Raw genomic sequence first — 16934 nt, 5'->3', positions numbered from 1 at the left:
GTTAACCACCATACCCACGGTTATTCTCCACACCCTATACAGTTTTCAGTAGGTCTTGAGTAAAAGAGAAGTGCCTTTTCCTAAATACTTTGAAGAGAAGCATACTTTCAAAAGGCCATCAGTCCTGACTTCAGCACATGAATGGGCCAGGCAAAGATTTTCTCAGACAGTTCCTCCTCATGCTTCAATCTCCAAAGCAATGACAGTTTTACTTTAGTGACAAACCGATTGTCAACATTTTACAGCTAAGTATCAGTAGGGAAAGGTTCACACTCCATGCCTATATGGCTTCCATCCTAAGTGCTACACCCTCTCAAAACTAAGTGTCTCTGAAGCTGGCACCACAGCCTCCATGGCAAAAGACAGTGCAGTGGCATAAAGTAGATCAAGTTCACCCTGCCCTGCACAGTGCCAATAGCAAGCATGTTCACTGTGTTTTGTATGAGTATTATCATACTCATACTCAAGTATCAGACTGGAGAACGCTGAAACAAAACAATGTTCTAACACCAGCAGTAAACTGAAACAAACAGAGGCATATCACAGTTGCCCAGAGCACGGTTTGGAAACAATTTCACTTTAGGAAATGGGGAGAGAGAGAGGTAGCTAGGATGGTCAAAACTTTGAGACTTCATGGCTATTGACCAGCAAGACACACACAGTCAGTTCACAGAATTGTTGCAAAACCAGTTTAAATAAAATCAACCATTTACAACCTAGTTTAGAATTCTTCCTCCTGTCCTATACTTTAGGTTGGCTGGTTTTGTTTACTATTTGGTATGCATGCATCATACTGTTACTATGGTATGAGAAGGTGATTTATATTTACAACTTAACATCTGCATAACCGTATTTGTTTTCTGAATCCAAGAAGCTGAAAATCGCCTTCAAGATGTTAGGCTAAGCATGACCTGGCCACCACCACAAAGACAAAAGCCCAGCCGAGTACCAGCTTCACTTTCACCGCCCCGCCCACCCGCCTTCTTTTTTTTTTTTTTTTTTAATTGCAAAAACCTCAGTTCCTCCCATAGCACGGAATCCAGTTTCAGACCAAATTCTTCACAGATAGCCCAGCAAGAAAATAACCAGTACTTTACTTTGTAGACAGAAATTCCCACTAGGCCACTTTTAGCATAAATGAACAAAGTCTTAGACTGGAGATGAGTACCTAAAATGCTATCTATGTAATATCCAAATTGATCCTACAAAATAAATTAATTTTAGATGTCTCAAGCTGCCTCAATCCTTAAGAATTTCAAAGTTCTGCTTACAGGATCACTATTGTATAATGGGTCATAATATTTTTCCAGACAATAAAGATATTTCGTGTTATCTTTAGCTTCATTCGCTGCAGCTGTGATGCGAATATCCAACACTCGCCAGTTCTAAGAGAAAGTTGGAGAGAAAAAAAAAATATAACTACACATTTCCAATAATCTGTTTTGTCTAAAACATTTTGAGATCATGCTGTTTTGTTACTAACCTTTAAACACCTTAGAGAGCACATATCTATTACTTCAGAGTTAGTTATGTTTCCCTGAAAAGAGGAAAGGGCCCTTGTTTTGCATTAATAACTTGTCTGTGAACATATAGTGACTTTAGACCACTCAACTCAACAAGTTATGTCAGTAGTAGTGTCAAGTGAAGCTGATGTAAAATATATAGACATTATTTGTTAATTATTTTTCCTCGATGGACTGATGAATATATAAGCAGATATTTGCTTTACGTTTCTCATTTTGATGAGCCAATACTTTTCATTTTATTCACTTATTTTTCTGTTTAGGATGGATTTTTAACTTTGTTCCGTCAATGTGACAAGTTAGGACACTGCAGGCAGTTTTGACAGACACTGTAACAACATGAGAAAGATGTTTAAAATAAAGGGTTTCTTCATTTTCTTTTCATTAACTATGCAGTTAATTCATTCAATTTTCTGATTTAACTATCAACTTTTCAAAGGTTTATAAGTATTTATTTCTGTTGAGCCATACGGATGCAATACATTATCAGCCTTTAAACAAAAGGGATTCCCAGTCTTTTCCAGTAAATGAAAATAGATTTAAATTGTGCCTGCTCAAGGTGAGGAATAGGGAAGGACAAAAACAACGAAAGTCAAAGATGCTTCAGTGTTTTTCCCACCAGCCATGTTACATACATGAGCAAAACTAACTAGGGTATACAGAGCATTTCTAGACTTTACATTCATCATAATTCAAAATAGAAACAACCTTCAGTAGTTTGGATTTAGCAGCAGTGAGTACTCCAAGAACTGCCTTCACATCTGGACTCTTCAGCTGGTCCGTAAGGTAGTTGAATTTAGACAACTTCTTTCTCCAGTAATCAAGCTCTGCTCGTGGCCCAAGGTCATCAGCTTCCTTTCTCAACTGGTCGTTTTCTGCAAGAACCTTTTATCACACAGTAATATCAGTGACTGATGCTAATACCTTTATCTTCTTGGACAGCATGGATTAATTCATAATTTAGCACTCAGTATTAACCTCCAGGGATAAATTATGTATCTCAGCCACCACCTCAGGTAAGAGATTTTCATTTTCCTTGGCCTTTTTAGTTCTGCATTAAAGAAGGAATAGTGTCTCAAAAGTGCTGTTACAGACAATTACATTTTCTGCAAATAACCTGCAAACCATGTTTCAAAGTACACTTTTGACTGCTGAGAGTAGTGTTCACTGAATTATTGTGTTCCTTTTGTTTTCATTAAATCCACTAGGAACCACAAACTGTTTTGTACCTCGATTTCTTGGCTAAGGTGAATCTTTTGCAGCAGTTTGTTACAAGAGGTGGAGATGCTTATCTCGGTAACTATGATATAAGCAGGGACAGAATACTTTCCATAACACAATAAGGACACATGGAGCTCAGAGTTAACATTGAGGTAAGAATAGGAAGGAGCATATTTACTTTAATCCGTAATCCAATTACCATCAGCCAGCTATTTAAGAACATTTCAAAGTTATGATTGTTCTAGTTTGCTTCACAGCATTTTTTTAATAAGCATAATATTCACTGAAAGTTTTTAAGAGCTGCAATATATTTCACCTGATATTTAACAACACTTCAGGCACAACAAATGGAAGAAGGGATTGCAGATTTCTAATAATACTAAATCTGAAAGCCTGCATCATAAATGGAATGAATGAAATTTAAAAATATTAACAACTTTGAAATTGTAAAATGGTTCCTTTTACTATTTTGAAATGCATCATTCGAGATTTTGAGGTTTAAGGTGGATTCAAGGTGCACTTCAAACTACTTTGGGGTCTCTCATCTGCTCAGTGGGTTCAGCGTTTTTCTCTGAGCTGGGTAACATGAATTGAAACAATTTCTGTCCACATCTTTACATTTCCTGTACAAGCCAAGGGGAGACTGGAGAAGTTCAAATGGAAAAGAAAATCACAAAAGGTTACTGAATTTAAAAAATCTTAGAATTACAAATTCTTGGAGGCTGGGAGAATACTAACAGGGAGTACTGCTATCAGCTTACTCTTCTTTGATACTCTTCCCCAGCATTCACCTTTGCCTCTTCTCAGAGAGCTGTCTTTAATTTAAAAGGATCTTTAATCTAAACAAGTAATGGTGGGGTTTGTGATAATTTGTTTATAAAGGATAAAGCCATGTTCCTAAAGCCATGGTTCTCCTCAACTCCCTTGGAGAACCAGGTGATGTGGAGACAGAATTATTATGTAACAGTAAGCTAAGGTAATAAAATGTCCTCATGAACCTTATCACTTGTTAAGGATTTCCTTGCCTAAAAAGCAAAAAATAGCTATGAAAACTTGAGTCAAAAATTATGCTTCCAATTCCTCATACAATAGAGAAGAATCATTTCATGTCAACTCAAACCATGGCTCCCTTCTTCCTCCATTTTGTGAGCAATTCTAAAATTCTCAGGCTTGCTATTAAAATCTATAAACCTATAATGCAAGTAAACTCAACTATCCTTCTTTCACACACAAAAAAAACCCCACACAGCTAGAATCTCTCAGTGACATCTGAGTTTGTGAGACTAAAGATCCTCCTTGCTTTGCTAAAGTAACGATCGCAAATGTTTTAATGACTTTTTTTTTTCTTCCCCCCACTATTTGGCAATAGGTGAGTATCAGAAGAACATCAAGTAAACCCTTCAGAAAGGGGAACTCTCCCCAGCCACTTCTCCTCAGGACAGATGCTGCCAGTCAACCCTCCCAGGCACACAGCACCATGAGCCAGGGAGGACTGCTGGCATCTGCTGACCCAGATGGTGCTGTGCCTCAGAGAGCTGGCTGCATAGAAATGGCTGTGGAGAGTGGTACTAGACCCTAAATCTTTTGTGCAAATAATAGCATTCTTCTCACTGGTTTCAGCTCATACATTTATGAATTAAAGAGGTTTGGGATATATTTTTTTAATTCTTCCTTTTAAGTTTTACAGTTCTTCATAAAGAAGATTGTTTCATTGATCCAATTTCTTATTTTACAAATAAACATGTTTCTCTGACAAAATCTTAGCAATAATTTCTACAGGCAGAACAGAGAAAAAGGTAACACGTAAGTTTCATTTTTCTGAGATTAGAAGTTATTCATGCTGTCTTCTTCTTTGATGTCTACCTGTAAAAACATTATAGAACTTGTTTTCTTGAGGCTTCTGTGCTTTACCTTGGATTGCTTTTCAGATAAACCACAAGAACCTGATATTAAATTCATGCAATAATGCAATTGTTAGTTTGATTTCTGTCTGAAAAGTACCTGAAGATCTATGCTATAAAGTCTGGAAAGGTTCTGCTTATGAGATTAAAAAAATAAAATAAAAAAAAAAATTACAATTGCAAACCTCTTCTGCATTTTTAAATTTTGTCTGCACTTAAAACAAATGGACTGACTTTACCATACTTCTAAGCACACGAAGAGGTGTCATCAGCCCAATGTTTTCTCTTTAAGATGAAGCAATTCTCAAAAACAGCAACCTAATCTTCCAAATACTTGTGCATGGTCCATTGACTAGTAGATGGAAAAAGCTCTCTAATATTCTCATTGGAAAGTAAAAGCACACAAAACATGCCAACACCACTTTAAAATACAGCGACTGATCACATCTAGTTATAGAAAGGTAGTTGTATGCCAACTGAATTAAACTCATCTGCCAATATGCAGATATTGCCAGATTTTACATGTGTTCAGTGTATCACCTGTTCAATTTGTTTGGTCCATCCTTTCACGCAGACTTCTATTCTTTCAAGAGCATCTATGCTGTTAGCAGCCATCAGGTAATCTGAAGGTCCTCTTAAAGTTTTCAGATCATATGTTTCACATTTCTTCAGATTGACCTAAAACGCAAATTAAAAAAAAAAAAAAAAAAAAGCCCTGAAATGTTGAAATATTCGTGACAAATAATCCAGGAACTTTAAAAAGCAACTGGTTCCCCCACTTGGGTTATTTCACTTCATATTCCCACTGCAGTTTAAATTAAATTGGTTTGCTAAAACTGAATTCCAGAATCTGGAAAATTCACCAGCCTGGCAGCTGCGCTCACTTTGTGAAGGGAATGATCCAAATGGGAACTAGCAGTTAAAGCAACTGTTTGTAGCATTTTAATCATTCTTGGTTTAAGAATGGCCACAGCCATTGAGCAGTCAAGAAGTTAATAGCTCAAAAGAGCCAATACCAGAAGAAACAACAGCAGAAGTGGCTGCAGAATTGCTAAAGCCACAACCTTTCAGAGACATTAAAGCCACAGATCAATGTATAACAAGTTACTAAGACAAAAAACAATAGTGTTTTTTTCCCCTCCATCTTAACAAAAGCAATTTTTAAAGAGCATTCTACAACAGCAGCTACTTCAAAAGCTCCAGACCAAGAGAGGTTCTACAGCTAACTCAATTCCTAGTTGCCATGTGAACATATTACCTTCTCCAACAGACTTTCTTGTGTTCCTGATAGCACACTAACAAAAGCTTCAAGGGAACAAAGGAAGCCCTGTTTAATACTGGAAGCTTGCTGAGGGTCACCCAGCTCAACCCAGCCTCGGTCCATAGTCTGGAAGGCTGGAATGAAGATTTCTGATATCAGCTGCTCAACACTCTTTAGCAAGCCATTTCGGCCTACATTCATCATATTGAAATTTACTTCCTGTAAAAGAAACACAGTTTAAGAAAATAAAATGTTGCATAAACTAGAAAACAAAATAACGATGTTTATTTTAGTCCTATTGCCTCGAGTATCATAAAAATTACCAGTGTGTACAAGTGCTGTTCGAGCAATGACAGCACAATTCTTGCTAACAGGGGTTGCAAGATTTACACAAAATCACAGTTTGACATAAGAAACTGTCAAAACTAAGATCTGAAAACACTTCTGAAATACAATGACAGTGTAAGAGACCTCTGTTTATATAGTTAATTTGTATGGGTGAATTAAAGGATTCCAGCCTGCCACTTCTAAAGATATCAAATATATTTTAAATGGGGGGGTGGGGGGGGGGGTGGGGGTGGGTGTGTGGGTGTGTGTGCGCAAAGATCAATGCACTTAAAAGACTTATATACCAAAAGAATTATGAGTTTGCAGTTGTCCAAAGATTTTGATCCATGAGAAATACCTCTATCCAGTTTGAGAGAGAACAATTAATGGAACATCTCCTTTTTTAGACATTCTGAAAAAGACTCTGAGGACTTCTAAGATAAATTGCATTAATCTGCCAGCCATTTTTTGCTTCATTAGAATGTACCGCAGTATTTTTTTCAGCAATGTAATTTAACACCAAACAGCTTGTATTTAAGTATCATATATTAGATGTGTCTTTTGACATATTTTACATATTTTTACTTTTCAACTTGTCTTTCCTACTTTTAAGGTTTTATCTACTATCAGCAAATGCAGTATCATTACTGGTGAAGAACTCTACACATCTTTCAACTGCAATTACAAGCTTGCAAGCTTTATTAATAAGTAAAATAACTTCAAATGATAAATAGTATATAATTTACTAAAATCTAAGCCAGAGCTGTCAAATTCATTAAAAAATAAAAAAAGTAAAAAATAACAGATTAAGCATAAAACTTTCAAGCATATATCTGTTGAAATCAAATAACAACCTGGTGACGACAGCCAGCTCAGACACCCTATTTCTTACCTTTTTGGGCAATTTACAGTTTTAAAGCCTTTCCTAGAAGAAGATAAAACTTGCTGGCTTAGGATTTGTACTTGAAAGTTCTCATTATGAAGCATATAGAAAGTTTTCCACAACCCTAAATTCTCATTCTTATTTTATAACTCTGATTAGTTTGTCTACAACTATAAGATTGCCTACACTTTCCTCTGCGCTCCTCACTACTGGAGCACTTGATCCAGCTTTGTTCACTTCATATTGTCATAGTTCGAAGGAATCTTTCACCACTAAAAACTTCTTTATATATAATTTGCATATACACTTTCAAAAATAAAAATTTTTGTTCATTTTTTTTAACAGCTTTGCTACCACTTAATGAAATTTAACAGCTTATTATTTTGGTATTGAATAATTACTTTTTTCTATTCTGGATTGTCATCATTTTTCTTCCTTAGTATCATTTCTTCATAGCAATGATACACTTCAAGTTGCTGCAGCTAGACAGTGTTGTTTTTTCCATTCTCCTCCTTTTTGTCCTGTTTCATTCAGCCAAACTGTGTCCTTATGCTTATTCCTCCATGTCAAAGGCTGTCAAACTACATGCTGAGAGCAAACACCCCAAGATGTAATGGATTTTTAAAAAAAGATTATGTACAGCAATCAGCAGTCTCTGACTCTTACCTGATAGATATTCTCGGCTGTGATGGGTTTCAAAATACTAGACCTAATGAAGAAAATGCATATGCCAGTTAAAGCAACTTCCTTTCCATCTGTCAGAAATACTTTAGGTTTCTTCTTCTTTGTCAAATGAGAGTTCATTCCTGTTCCTGGAAGACCAAAGTCCTCTGCAGATTTTAAAAAAAAAATTAAAAATTTAAAATACATTAATTATTTATTCACATAAAAGTTTTCTAAATGAATAGTTCAGTCACCATTTGTGTATCTTCCATATCCAGTCCCCTGGAGCCATCCCATGGGACGTTCCACAGGCAGTAGGCAGCACCCAGAGTCCTCACAGCACAGTAAGAACTATTTCATCTAGTTTTGCCATTCTCATATCAAATTCAATTAATTTATTTGTTTTCTATTCCTTCTAAGCAAAGTTTAAGGCTCAAAATCCTCTTATGTTGCTCTCTATCATACAGTTATAGATAATGCTCTAATGCTTACAAATAAGTAAATAAATAACATTTAAAGAAAAAAAACAATATAAACCACAGCAAATGTAGTTTACCTCAAAGGTATTATCAGTCTTCACTGCCAGGTAATATTTTATTTTTTACTTTCTTTATTCCTCCAGTGTATATATTTATAAAGATATTCATACAGCTACACATGGATGTATTTATGAGGCTCTTCTTGTACCTTCAGGGTAAACAAGTGGGGTGAACTCCCACAAACCAGTCACAGGGGCCTGGATGCCATATCACACCTGTTTCTTTACCTGTATCCGTTGTCTCCACATCTTGATAGTAGAACATCAGATGATGCAGACCTCCAGGGGCCAGGAATTTGTCAATGCACTGTATCTGTTTGAGATCATGCTGAGGTCATTACACATGGCGTATTCACTATCAAAAGTTTAACTTGCTCAGATTTTTAACATAAAGGGCTGACAAATACTCTTCATACTGTTATTGTTCAATAATAAAGTTATAGCAGGCCCTACTACTACCCCCCACAAAACGACTGAGTTACCTTGTCCTTTAGCAGCACACACTTATTTAATTGAATAATTTACAATTTTCCATGCTGAACACAAGTGAATCTAGCCAGGTCATGTTTCAGTTTACTGAAACCATTTACTCTACATGCCATGTAACGTCTCTCAAACTGAGGGCACAGGGCTTTTCTTCATTTACTGAAGTGCAGCAGCACCTCATTGGAGTCACTCACCCATGTTCTTCTTACTGCCATTCAGCTAAATAGCTGAAAGCACAAAACACAGCTGCAATCATTCCATATCCTAGCAACAGGGGAAGCCTTTATTTATTTGTATTTTAAGCATGAGGACAGTTTCACTGTTCTCCATCTATTTAAGGCTGCCACCAAGCATCCTTGAACCAAGTATTGGCAGTGCAGTCCAGGAATCTCATGTATAGGCCATAGAGGCCCAGGAAGAAACTTAATTGCTCAATGCTAGTGTGCTGATCAGTGTTTCAGCACTTGAAGTCTGGCACAATCCATTTTTCTAGATCTAGGAGTCATTGTTTCATATAGCCCCTAACTATATAGCAATCTTGCAGCAGAAGAGGCTTCTACTTGGCTAAGTTCTTCAGAAACATTTGTTGATACCATTTGTGCTTCCTAGTGCAGGAAAAAGGCTAAGAGATCATCAGCAACAGAAAGAAAGCTGCATTTATCCCTCTTCCATTAATCATGGGCCTCAGTTACACCAAAATCATAAACTGCTATTTCTGTAAATCTCAGATGAGATTTCTCTTTCCAAGTATAACAGCTGCCAATATTTTCTTCATCTGATAATTCTTCTCAGGCAATATAGTTTGCCAGGAAACTCATGTAGAGATAGAATGCACAAAGGCTGAAACTAGTTCTGCTTTTTAACTTGTGCAACAGTGTTCTGCGCACCTTATTTCCCTGTATCATATGGAATCACAGAAATGTTGGAAGGTACCTCTGGGAGATCTCTAGGTAAAAGCCTCCTTTATCATCAATAGTTTTGCCTAGGCTGAGTCTCAAAAACCACAAGGAAAAAAATTCCACAACTCACTTGAGTAACCTATTCCCATGCTGCACTACCCTCCTGGTGAAGAAGAGTGTGTCTCATTGTCCCATTGTTGTGGCTATTGTTTATGTCATATCACCTGCAATGGCTGAGAAGAGTTCAGCTCTATCATCTTTGTAACTACCCTTCAAGCAACTGCAGGCCACTATTTGCCTGCCCCTCAATCTCTTACTCTCCCTCTTCTCATACTTTACATGCCTTATGTCCCTCACTATCTTGGTAGTCTTCCACTGGACTTTCTTCAGTTTCTCAACAATATTAGCACTAAAGTGGAAATGCATAAATTGAAGGTACACAGATGGAAAGAGAATAAAAGAGGAAAACAACCCACAACCATCTTTACTTCAGTGTTGGGGAATAAAACAAGGTCTACTTGCTGTTTGCCTAGATTTTTAAAAAATAATTATTTACTTTCAAATCACAAATGCATCTTCATTTCATATAATACTTACCATCAACTTCGATGCACTGTTCCCTCGATACACATATTTCTAACTGCTTACCCTCTGCATTAACCCTGATGTTGTCAGTCAGATCACCTAGCCAGTCTATTCTGTCAGGTAGTTTCCACTTGATTTAATTTCCTAAACTAGATCCCAATGTAGTCTCACAAATGCTGATGGTGGCCTTGTAGAAACAACATGCAGCCTGCTGTAGACAGAACTCTAATTTGTATGTACTGTATGTTCTATGATTGAGAGATTTCATGCTGTGGATCCAGTATGAAATACACACACAGGTTTTACTGTGCTATCTATAACCATCGGAAAGCAGAAATTCTAATCAAATTCAAATCAATACTGTTACAACAGGTCCTGAAACTAAGGACGCTTTTGTTCAACTTAATTACAAAATGCTGAGAAATACTTTTTCAATGAGAAGACTTGAGCAATCTCAGACACAAAATCTGACAACTATCTCGCCAAGTATTTCATGGTAGTATCAATTCTAAAGCACACGACAAGCTTCACTATAAAATTAATCAGATTACCTGGTTACCATCAAGAATGGCATCTTCTACTTCTGCTTTGTCCAGGTTCACACAAGAGGCAATGGTATGCAATAAGTAATCATGCCTGCCATCCAGCCGAGCACGTTTAGCCTCCCTTTCTTCCTTGAGTTTTTGCTGTTATAAAACCCAAAGTGAGCAGTGAATAATTCAAAATCTATTTTAAAGACAAAAGAAAGACAATTCTAAAATTTATTTTAAAAATTAAGGCTATTACATTCTTCCACGGTTGCATTGTATGTTTTCAAGGCTCTGAAATGAAATTTTTAGAAGCAATCCCCATTATTATTTTACAGTTGTTTTTCTGTGTTCTATTTTCAGATTTAGTACAACATTTCTGTCATCAGTCTTTTTTTGAAAGGCTCAACAGGGGGGAAAAAAAAGCAAGCTATTTTATATGTACAACTCTGTCATTCTGCAAGTTATCTTCAACACCCTAAGTCCTTAGCCCCACCTTTTCAGTCTAGTCACATATGACCATCAAGTCAAGACAGGATTCTGACCCATCTTTGTTATTTGTGGAAGATATAAGCGTTCTCTGATAAATATAGATGCTGCTGGAGGAAGCTAGGGTTTCAGACGTTATCTCTTTAATATCATGAGAAGTAAAACAAGCCACAAAGCCTCAAGGTACACAAGTGTTTACAAATGTGCTTAACTATAGCTATTATACCATTCTTCAAGCAGTATGCCTACTCTTCTAATTAAATTGAATTCCCATATGTAATATACCTCATTACATTATAGACAAAATAGCCTTCTGGAATAGTTACTGGTATTATTGTGCTTGCGGATTACAAGATTTAATATAATTTCATTTTCAAAAGAAATTTAGAATTATGTTTCATTGATGGTAAATTCAAGCTTTATTTCCCCGGTGATTATGAAAAATCTAGTAACTCGATAAAGCATGAACAAGTGATTTATCCACAAGCTTCTGTAGAGCCAATAGGACTTGCATAATTTACTTTATTCCCTTATGCAAATATATTTTCTGCTTCCTGAAGGAATTTTCAAGTATTTGGCAAACTCATAATTACTAGCATGCCTTCATAAATGCTGAATGCACAGAAAATGTTTTTCCATGTGAAAGATAAACATGCAAATTGTGTTATTTACACAGATATGCCTGAAGAATGCAGTTGCAGATTAATTTGTACATGTACTTTATGCTATTTTACCTCTGTCATTCCCTAACATGATCTCCACTTTCCCAAAAGTGAACTGTCATCACAGGATTGGCCTTTCCTACATGTTCTCAAACCAGGCTATTTTCTCCCTAGTCAGACATACAAAAAACAACCATTTGGGGCTGAATCCGCTTCACACTAAATAACACTAGAATACTAAAACCTATTATTTCAGTAATTTGAGCACAACTGATAAATGCACCTTTAACATAGATTCTATTTAATCCAGCAAAAAGCTCTTTTTGTTTCAGTTAGACTACAAAGAGACTACTTCTCTACTCTGCTGTGTTTCCAGCATACAACTCCAGATATGTTGCTACACATGGTAGTATCATGGTAGCACATCACACAGGAAGGCGTCCAGGCAGGTTTTGAATGTCTCCGGTGAAGGAGACTCCACAACCTCTCTGGGCAGCCTGTTCCAGAGCTCTGTCTCTCTCACAGTAAAGAAGTTTTTTCCAGTGTTTACATGGAACCTCCTATGTTCCAGTTTGCAACTCCACCTACGCAAATGATCCTTGATAGGTTCATAGCTTCCATTTGTTCTAAAACTTGCTGTTTATGTAGGTTGAAATCATTAGCAGCTTCTTCTCGAAATACACAAGTCATACCCTGATGTTTGTTTCAGTTCCTCTAATGCTTTTCAGTTCTTCAATTCCAGTCTCTCAAGCCTTATGACAAATATACTAGCTACTGTGTATAGCAGTTCACATAGCATTAGGCAATATTTGATGTTTAAGTCCACTAACAAGCATTTGTCACATGTCACAAAACTTTAAAAGTCTAGTTAACAAATTCTTTTAAAGAACTGTACCTAGAGAAAACAGGAAATATTCACTGGATAGAAAAAATATAGTTTTATGAAGATTAAAATATTCACTTGCATTTATCATGTGTCATTTCTGCAAGGCATTTTGCATTGTTCTGCTGGATATCTCTCTAATTAATGCATGTGGCATGCATGTTTTTCCTGAGACTCAGTACAATGCAATCCAAGAACATACCCTGCCTGTCATGCTTCTATGCTTTTGATAACCTGCTATTTCTAAGAACTACTTCTCCTCCCCACATGAAGCATTTCCCAATCACAAACTCTCACTTAAAAATTGCTGCAGTCATCAGAAGGCATGTCTGCCTTACATTTAGGATTAAATTGTCCCCCAAAATGTAGAAGAAACCTAATTTCAGTGCTTTCAATAGCAAGTCATTAATTTAAATATCTAAAACCACTCAGAAGCTAGACTGTAAGCTGAACAAAATATCACTTTCCAAGTTTCCATCTGCATACTTCCTGAAGAATAAATTTTAATATATTATTTTCTTAGGATTAGGAATCTTAGGGGATGAACTGAAATATAATGTTGAGCTTTCTACGTCTCATTCTCTCTTTCCATCCGCCTCCCCCCCATCTTTAAGGGCCAGACACAAATGAGGAAAAGACACACGGAGTGTAACAGCGTGGTCCCCGGCCCACTTAAGCCATTACCACCAGCGTGGGTTGTGATGGCTGCATCCAGCTTACACTGGACTTGGGGGGATGGATTGCAACACGGCAGCCAATGGCTTTCTAGAACAGTGATCCAGATGCCTTGCTGGTATGCAAATATAAGTTAATCTTCTTACTTTATGAACAGCTGAGAGCTCAGGGCTCGCTGGGGTCTCCTGAAACAACAGCAAGCTGCGTACCAGGATCTCCCTTTGAGTAGAGAACCTCTCAGGGTTACTCCTTGAGGTCAAGAGAATCCTTATCGTCTCAGATACTCAGTAAGTGAATTGGGAATAATTGCTGAAACTCTGAAATCTTCTCTAAGTGATATAAAGGATTGACTGCACATATATAATCATTTAGACATAAACCATTTACTGACTCTGGGACTAGGACTGGATCCAGACACACCTAGACTCCTCTCTGAGAAGGAGTTTAAAAAGCAAGGGGGTCCTTTCTGAACCTAATCACTCAACTAGAAGGTCTGACAGTTTTGTCTAACCCTGTCCTCTATACAGTAAATAATCAAGTGTACCTTGCCACTGAATCTTGTTAAACCACTGTCATAGTTACTATTGAATTTCACTAACTGGTTGCTTTATACCAAAAAAGTATATTACTTCTCTCCTGCAAGTCAAGTGCATCTCAAACTCCATCTGTGACATGGAGCAACAAGTATATTTGTGTACCAGATTGTTTCCCAATTTTTGCATAGGGCTGCATTTCAGGCCCTTAGTCCTTTTGTATCAACCAGACCTTCAATAAAGGAATTCACTGATCTGTTACAAAATTCAGTCTTTGGACTTCCAGATGCTTACTTAAACTACCCCTGCATCTTGCTTCAAACAAGCAATGTGGTCATGGCCTAGGACTTTTTATATCTTTTACATCCTGCAGAATCTACTACAGAAGTATCTATCCCTAAACAGAAAAAAAAAAAAAAAAAAACAACACCAAAACTGAGGCAGGTTTATGTAATTCAAATAAACATAGCTTAACAGAACACTGAAAAAGTAAGATCTGAAGACAGAAGGACTGCTAAAACACATTAGCTATCATTTATGTGGGTAAGAGAGGAATTGCTGGTATTTGCAGCAACACATGCAAATCCTAAAAAGTATCAGCAGCAATTCTAGTCAGTCATACAACAAAGCTTCCACGTAACATCCCATGATGTAGAAGGATCCAGATGGAATGGTATTTACAAGAGATAAATGCTTTCTCACTTAGACAACCCTTCTAGATATCTTAAGTTTCTATATGGTACAGCCTTACCTCAGTTTTTAATTCAAAGAACAGCAGCATATGCTTCTTTCCCCCCCACACCCCTTAGCTAGTTACAAGGTAACTAAGGTAAGAGCCCACGTGACACAACACACCATTTTTCCTCAACACATTTTATCCAGAAAAATTATGTATTTGGTTGTCAGAACAGTGTGCATTACAGAATTTAGACACACACAGCTCAAAGGCTTACGGATGAGCAATACACTTTGTACTTTACTGGGAAGTTCAATAGTAGAAGTCCAAAAAAAAATACTCTATTGTTAATTTACTGTTTTACCCAAACTTTATTTAACTAAAATGGCATTTCTCTGTCTCTCCCTCAATTTGCTAAAATAGTTTATATTGCATAAGCATCGCTCATGGATTTTCCTATAAACCTAACCTGCAAACTATTTTACACTTTCCAAGCACCCTAAGTCTTTAACAGACATACATCTTTTTAGTTGCTTGTCTACAAAAGCCACATTCACTACAGAATTAGGGCAGCCCCCTTATCTGACTCTTAAGTCTCAAACATCAATCAAATGTCTGTCTCAAACATCATCTCTTACGTTTGTTACAACACTGCATTAACTCAGAAACAGTTTGTTCAAATAATCATTTTTTAAAATTAGTGGAAGGGTCTCAATGACTTCTATATTTTATTATTGTTTCTTAATGCTACATAGGATCTTCATAATTCTGTTCCCATTTGGCAAGTATGGGAAGAGTTAAGTTAAACTTCAATGTTCCTTGGTGACAGAGCCTACCCCTGTTTTGTTGCCAGATCTAGCATCAAGCTCTTTATTGTACTAGTATGAATGACATTTGTGAAATTATACCATTACCAAACCACTGCAACAATCTGGGCGATATTTAACTACCAGTAGTCAAATGCATAAATATCTCCCTGTGCAAATGTACCTTTCAAAACAAATCATGCAACTAACCTTTGGTTGATATCCTACCAATTAACTTCTAAGAGCGGAGACACGAAAAAACTACCTCATGACCAACATCTATCCCAAATGCTACATTTTACTTTAAAAGCAAAGTTTATCCATTTTTTTAATATCATTACAATGTTTTGTGAAACCAACATCATCCACTTACAACATTTTAAAACATAATTTTCTACATCCTCACACCTTTATTCAAACTACACAGTCACTAGTCATGACCTAGTTCAAAGTTCAGTTTTCCTTACCTTTATAACTCTGCCAATGCTCTGTTTCCAAAGTTGCTTTCTTCCAGCTCTAAACATTGCACTATTTGATATAAGCATCAAGTACTGTTTTTCAGCAATAAGCCTTAAACCATGGAGGAAGCTTCTTGATTTATCATTTTGCACTCTCCCCCCAACCTTTTGTTCGTATTTGTTTCATGGCTTATCTGCAGGAACACTAAAAAAATTCTAGAAAATACAGTAAGAACCTAGAAAGCCAGCAACTATTAACCTTAGCTCTGTATTTAAAATTGAGATCTAATGTGAATTTAAACTACTTCAAAAGTAAATTGGACTACTTTAGAAACTAGAGGTCTCTAACCACCACAATTTATGGCCTATAGGAGCTGGAAATTAATGTTACCAACCACAATGTTGTTAAGGTGATATTGTTTATACACAAACACAGCTCGATACAATTCATCATGCTCAAGGGCAACATAACCATTTGCACAAACCAATTTTATGACTGCTTATTTGATTTGTGTTTAGCCTTCTTAAGTAATCCTTATGTCAACAGACATCTTTGTTTCCCTGTCACAGATGATTGTTTAAATATATAGCAACAACAGCCAAGCAGCTTTCAAAGTGCTTTTACCTATGGACTACTAAATTACCAAGTTTTCTACTCATATGTTTTATACAAGCACATTCAGTCTCAGTTCTTTTCTTAGTTGCACAGCGCTCGCTTAATGCAGCAATTTATCTTCAGCAAGGAATATTAAGTTTTCTTCTTAAAATAGCCTTATTTTTTTCCATTTCACTAACAGAATCTAATCTGATATCCTCTTGAAAATGCCAAGAAAAACAAACTACTGATCCCATATTAGGAACAGGAAAAAAACACAATTTTTACAGGTATTTTAGGCAAAGAATGTCTTTAAATTCTTCTGCTTCCACTCATACCAATG

General features: G+C 36.5%; 1 protein-coding gene across 1 annotated transcript in view; it reads right to left on the bottom strand.

Moving 5' to 3' along the window:
- Positions 1–16062, bottom strand: part of DNAH5 (dynein axonemal heavy chain 5) — a 119515-nt gene extending 103453 nt beyond the window's left edge. The window contains exons 1-8 of the mRNA XM_051610258.1: positions 16006–16062; positions 10839–10973; positions 8532–8630; positions 7783–7944; positions 5904–6125; positions 5186–5323; positions 2232–2408; positions 1272–1385 (exon numbers count right to left, since the gene is read on the bottom strand). Of these exons, the coding sequence (XP_051466218.1) occupies positions 1272–1385; positions 2232–2408; positions 5186–5323; positions 5904–6125; positions 7783–7944; positions 8532–8630; positions 10839–10973; positions 16006–16062 (1104 nt within the window). The remainder of the gene's footprint in view (positions 1–1271; positions 1386–2231; positions 2409–5185; positions 5324–5903; positions 6126–7782; positions 7945–8531; positions 8631–10838; positions 10974–16005) is intronic.
- Between the last annotated feature and the right edge of the window lie 872 nt (positions 16063–16934).

The sequence above is a fragment of the Apus apus genome, chromosome 2 (assembly GCF_020740795.1).
Source record: "Apus apus isolate bApuApu2 chromosome 2, bApuApu2.pri.cur, whole genome shotgun sequence".
NCBI lineage: Eukaryota > Metazoa > Chordata > Aves > Apodiformes > Apodidae > Apus > Apus apus.
Note: the sequence above shows the minus strand (reverse complement) of the source record. Positions and strands in the feature narration are given on the sequence as shown.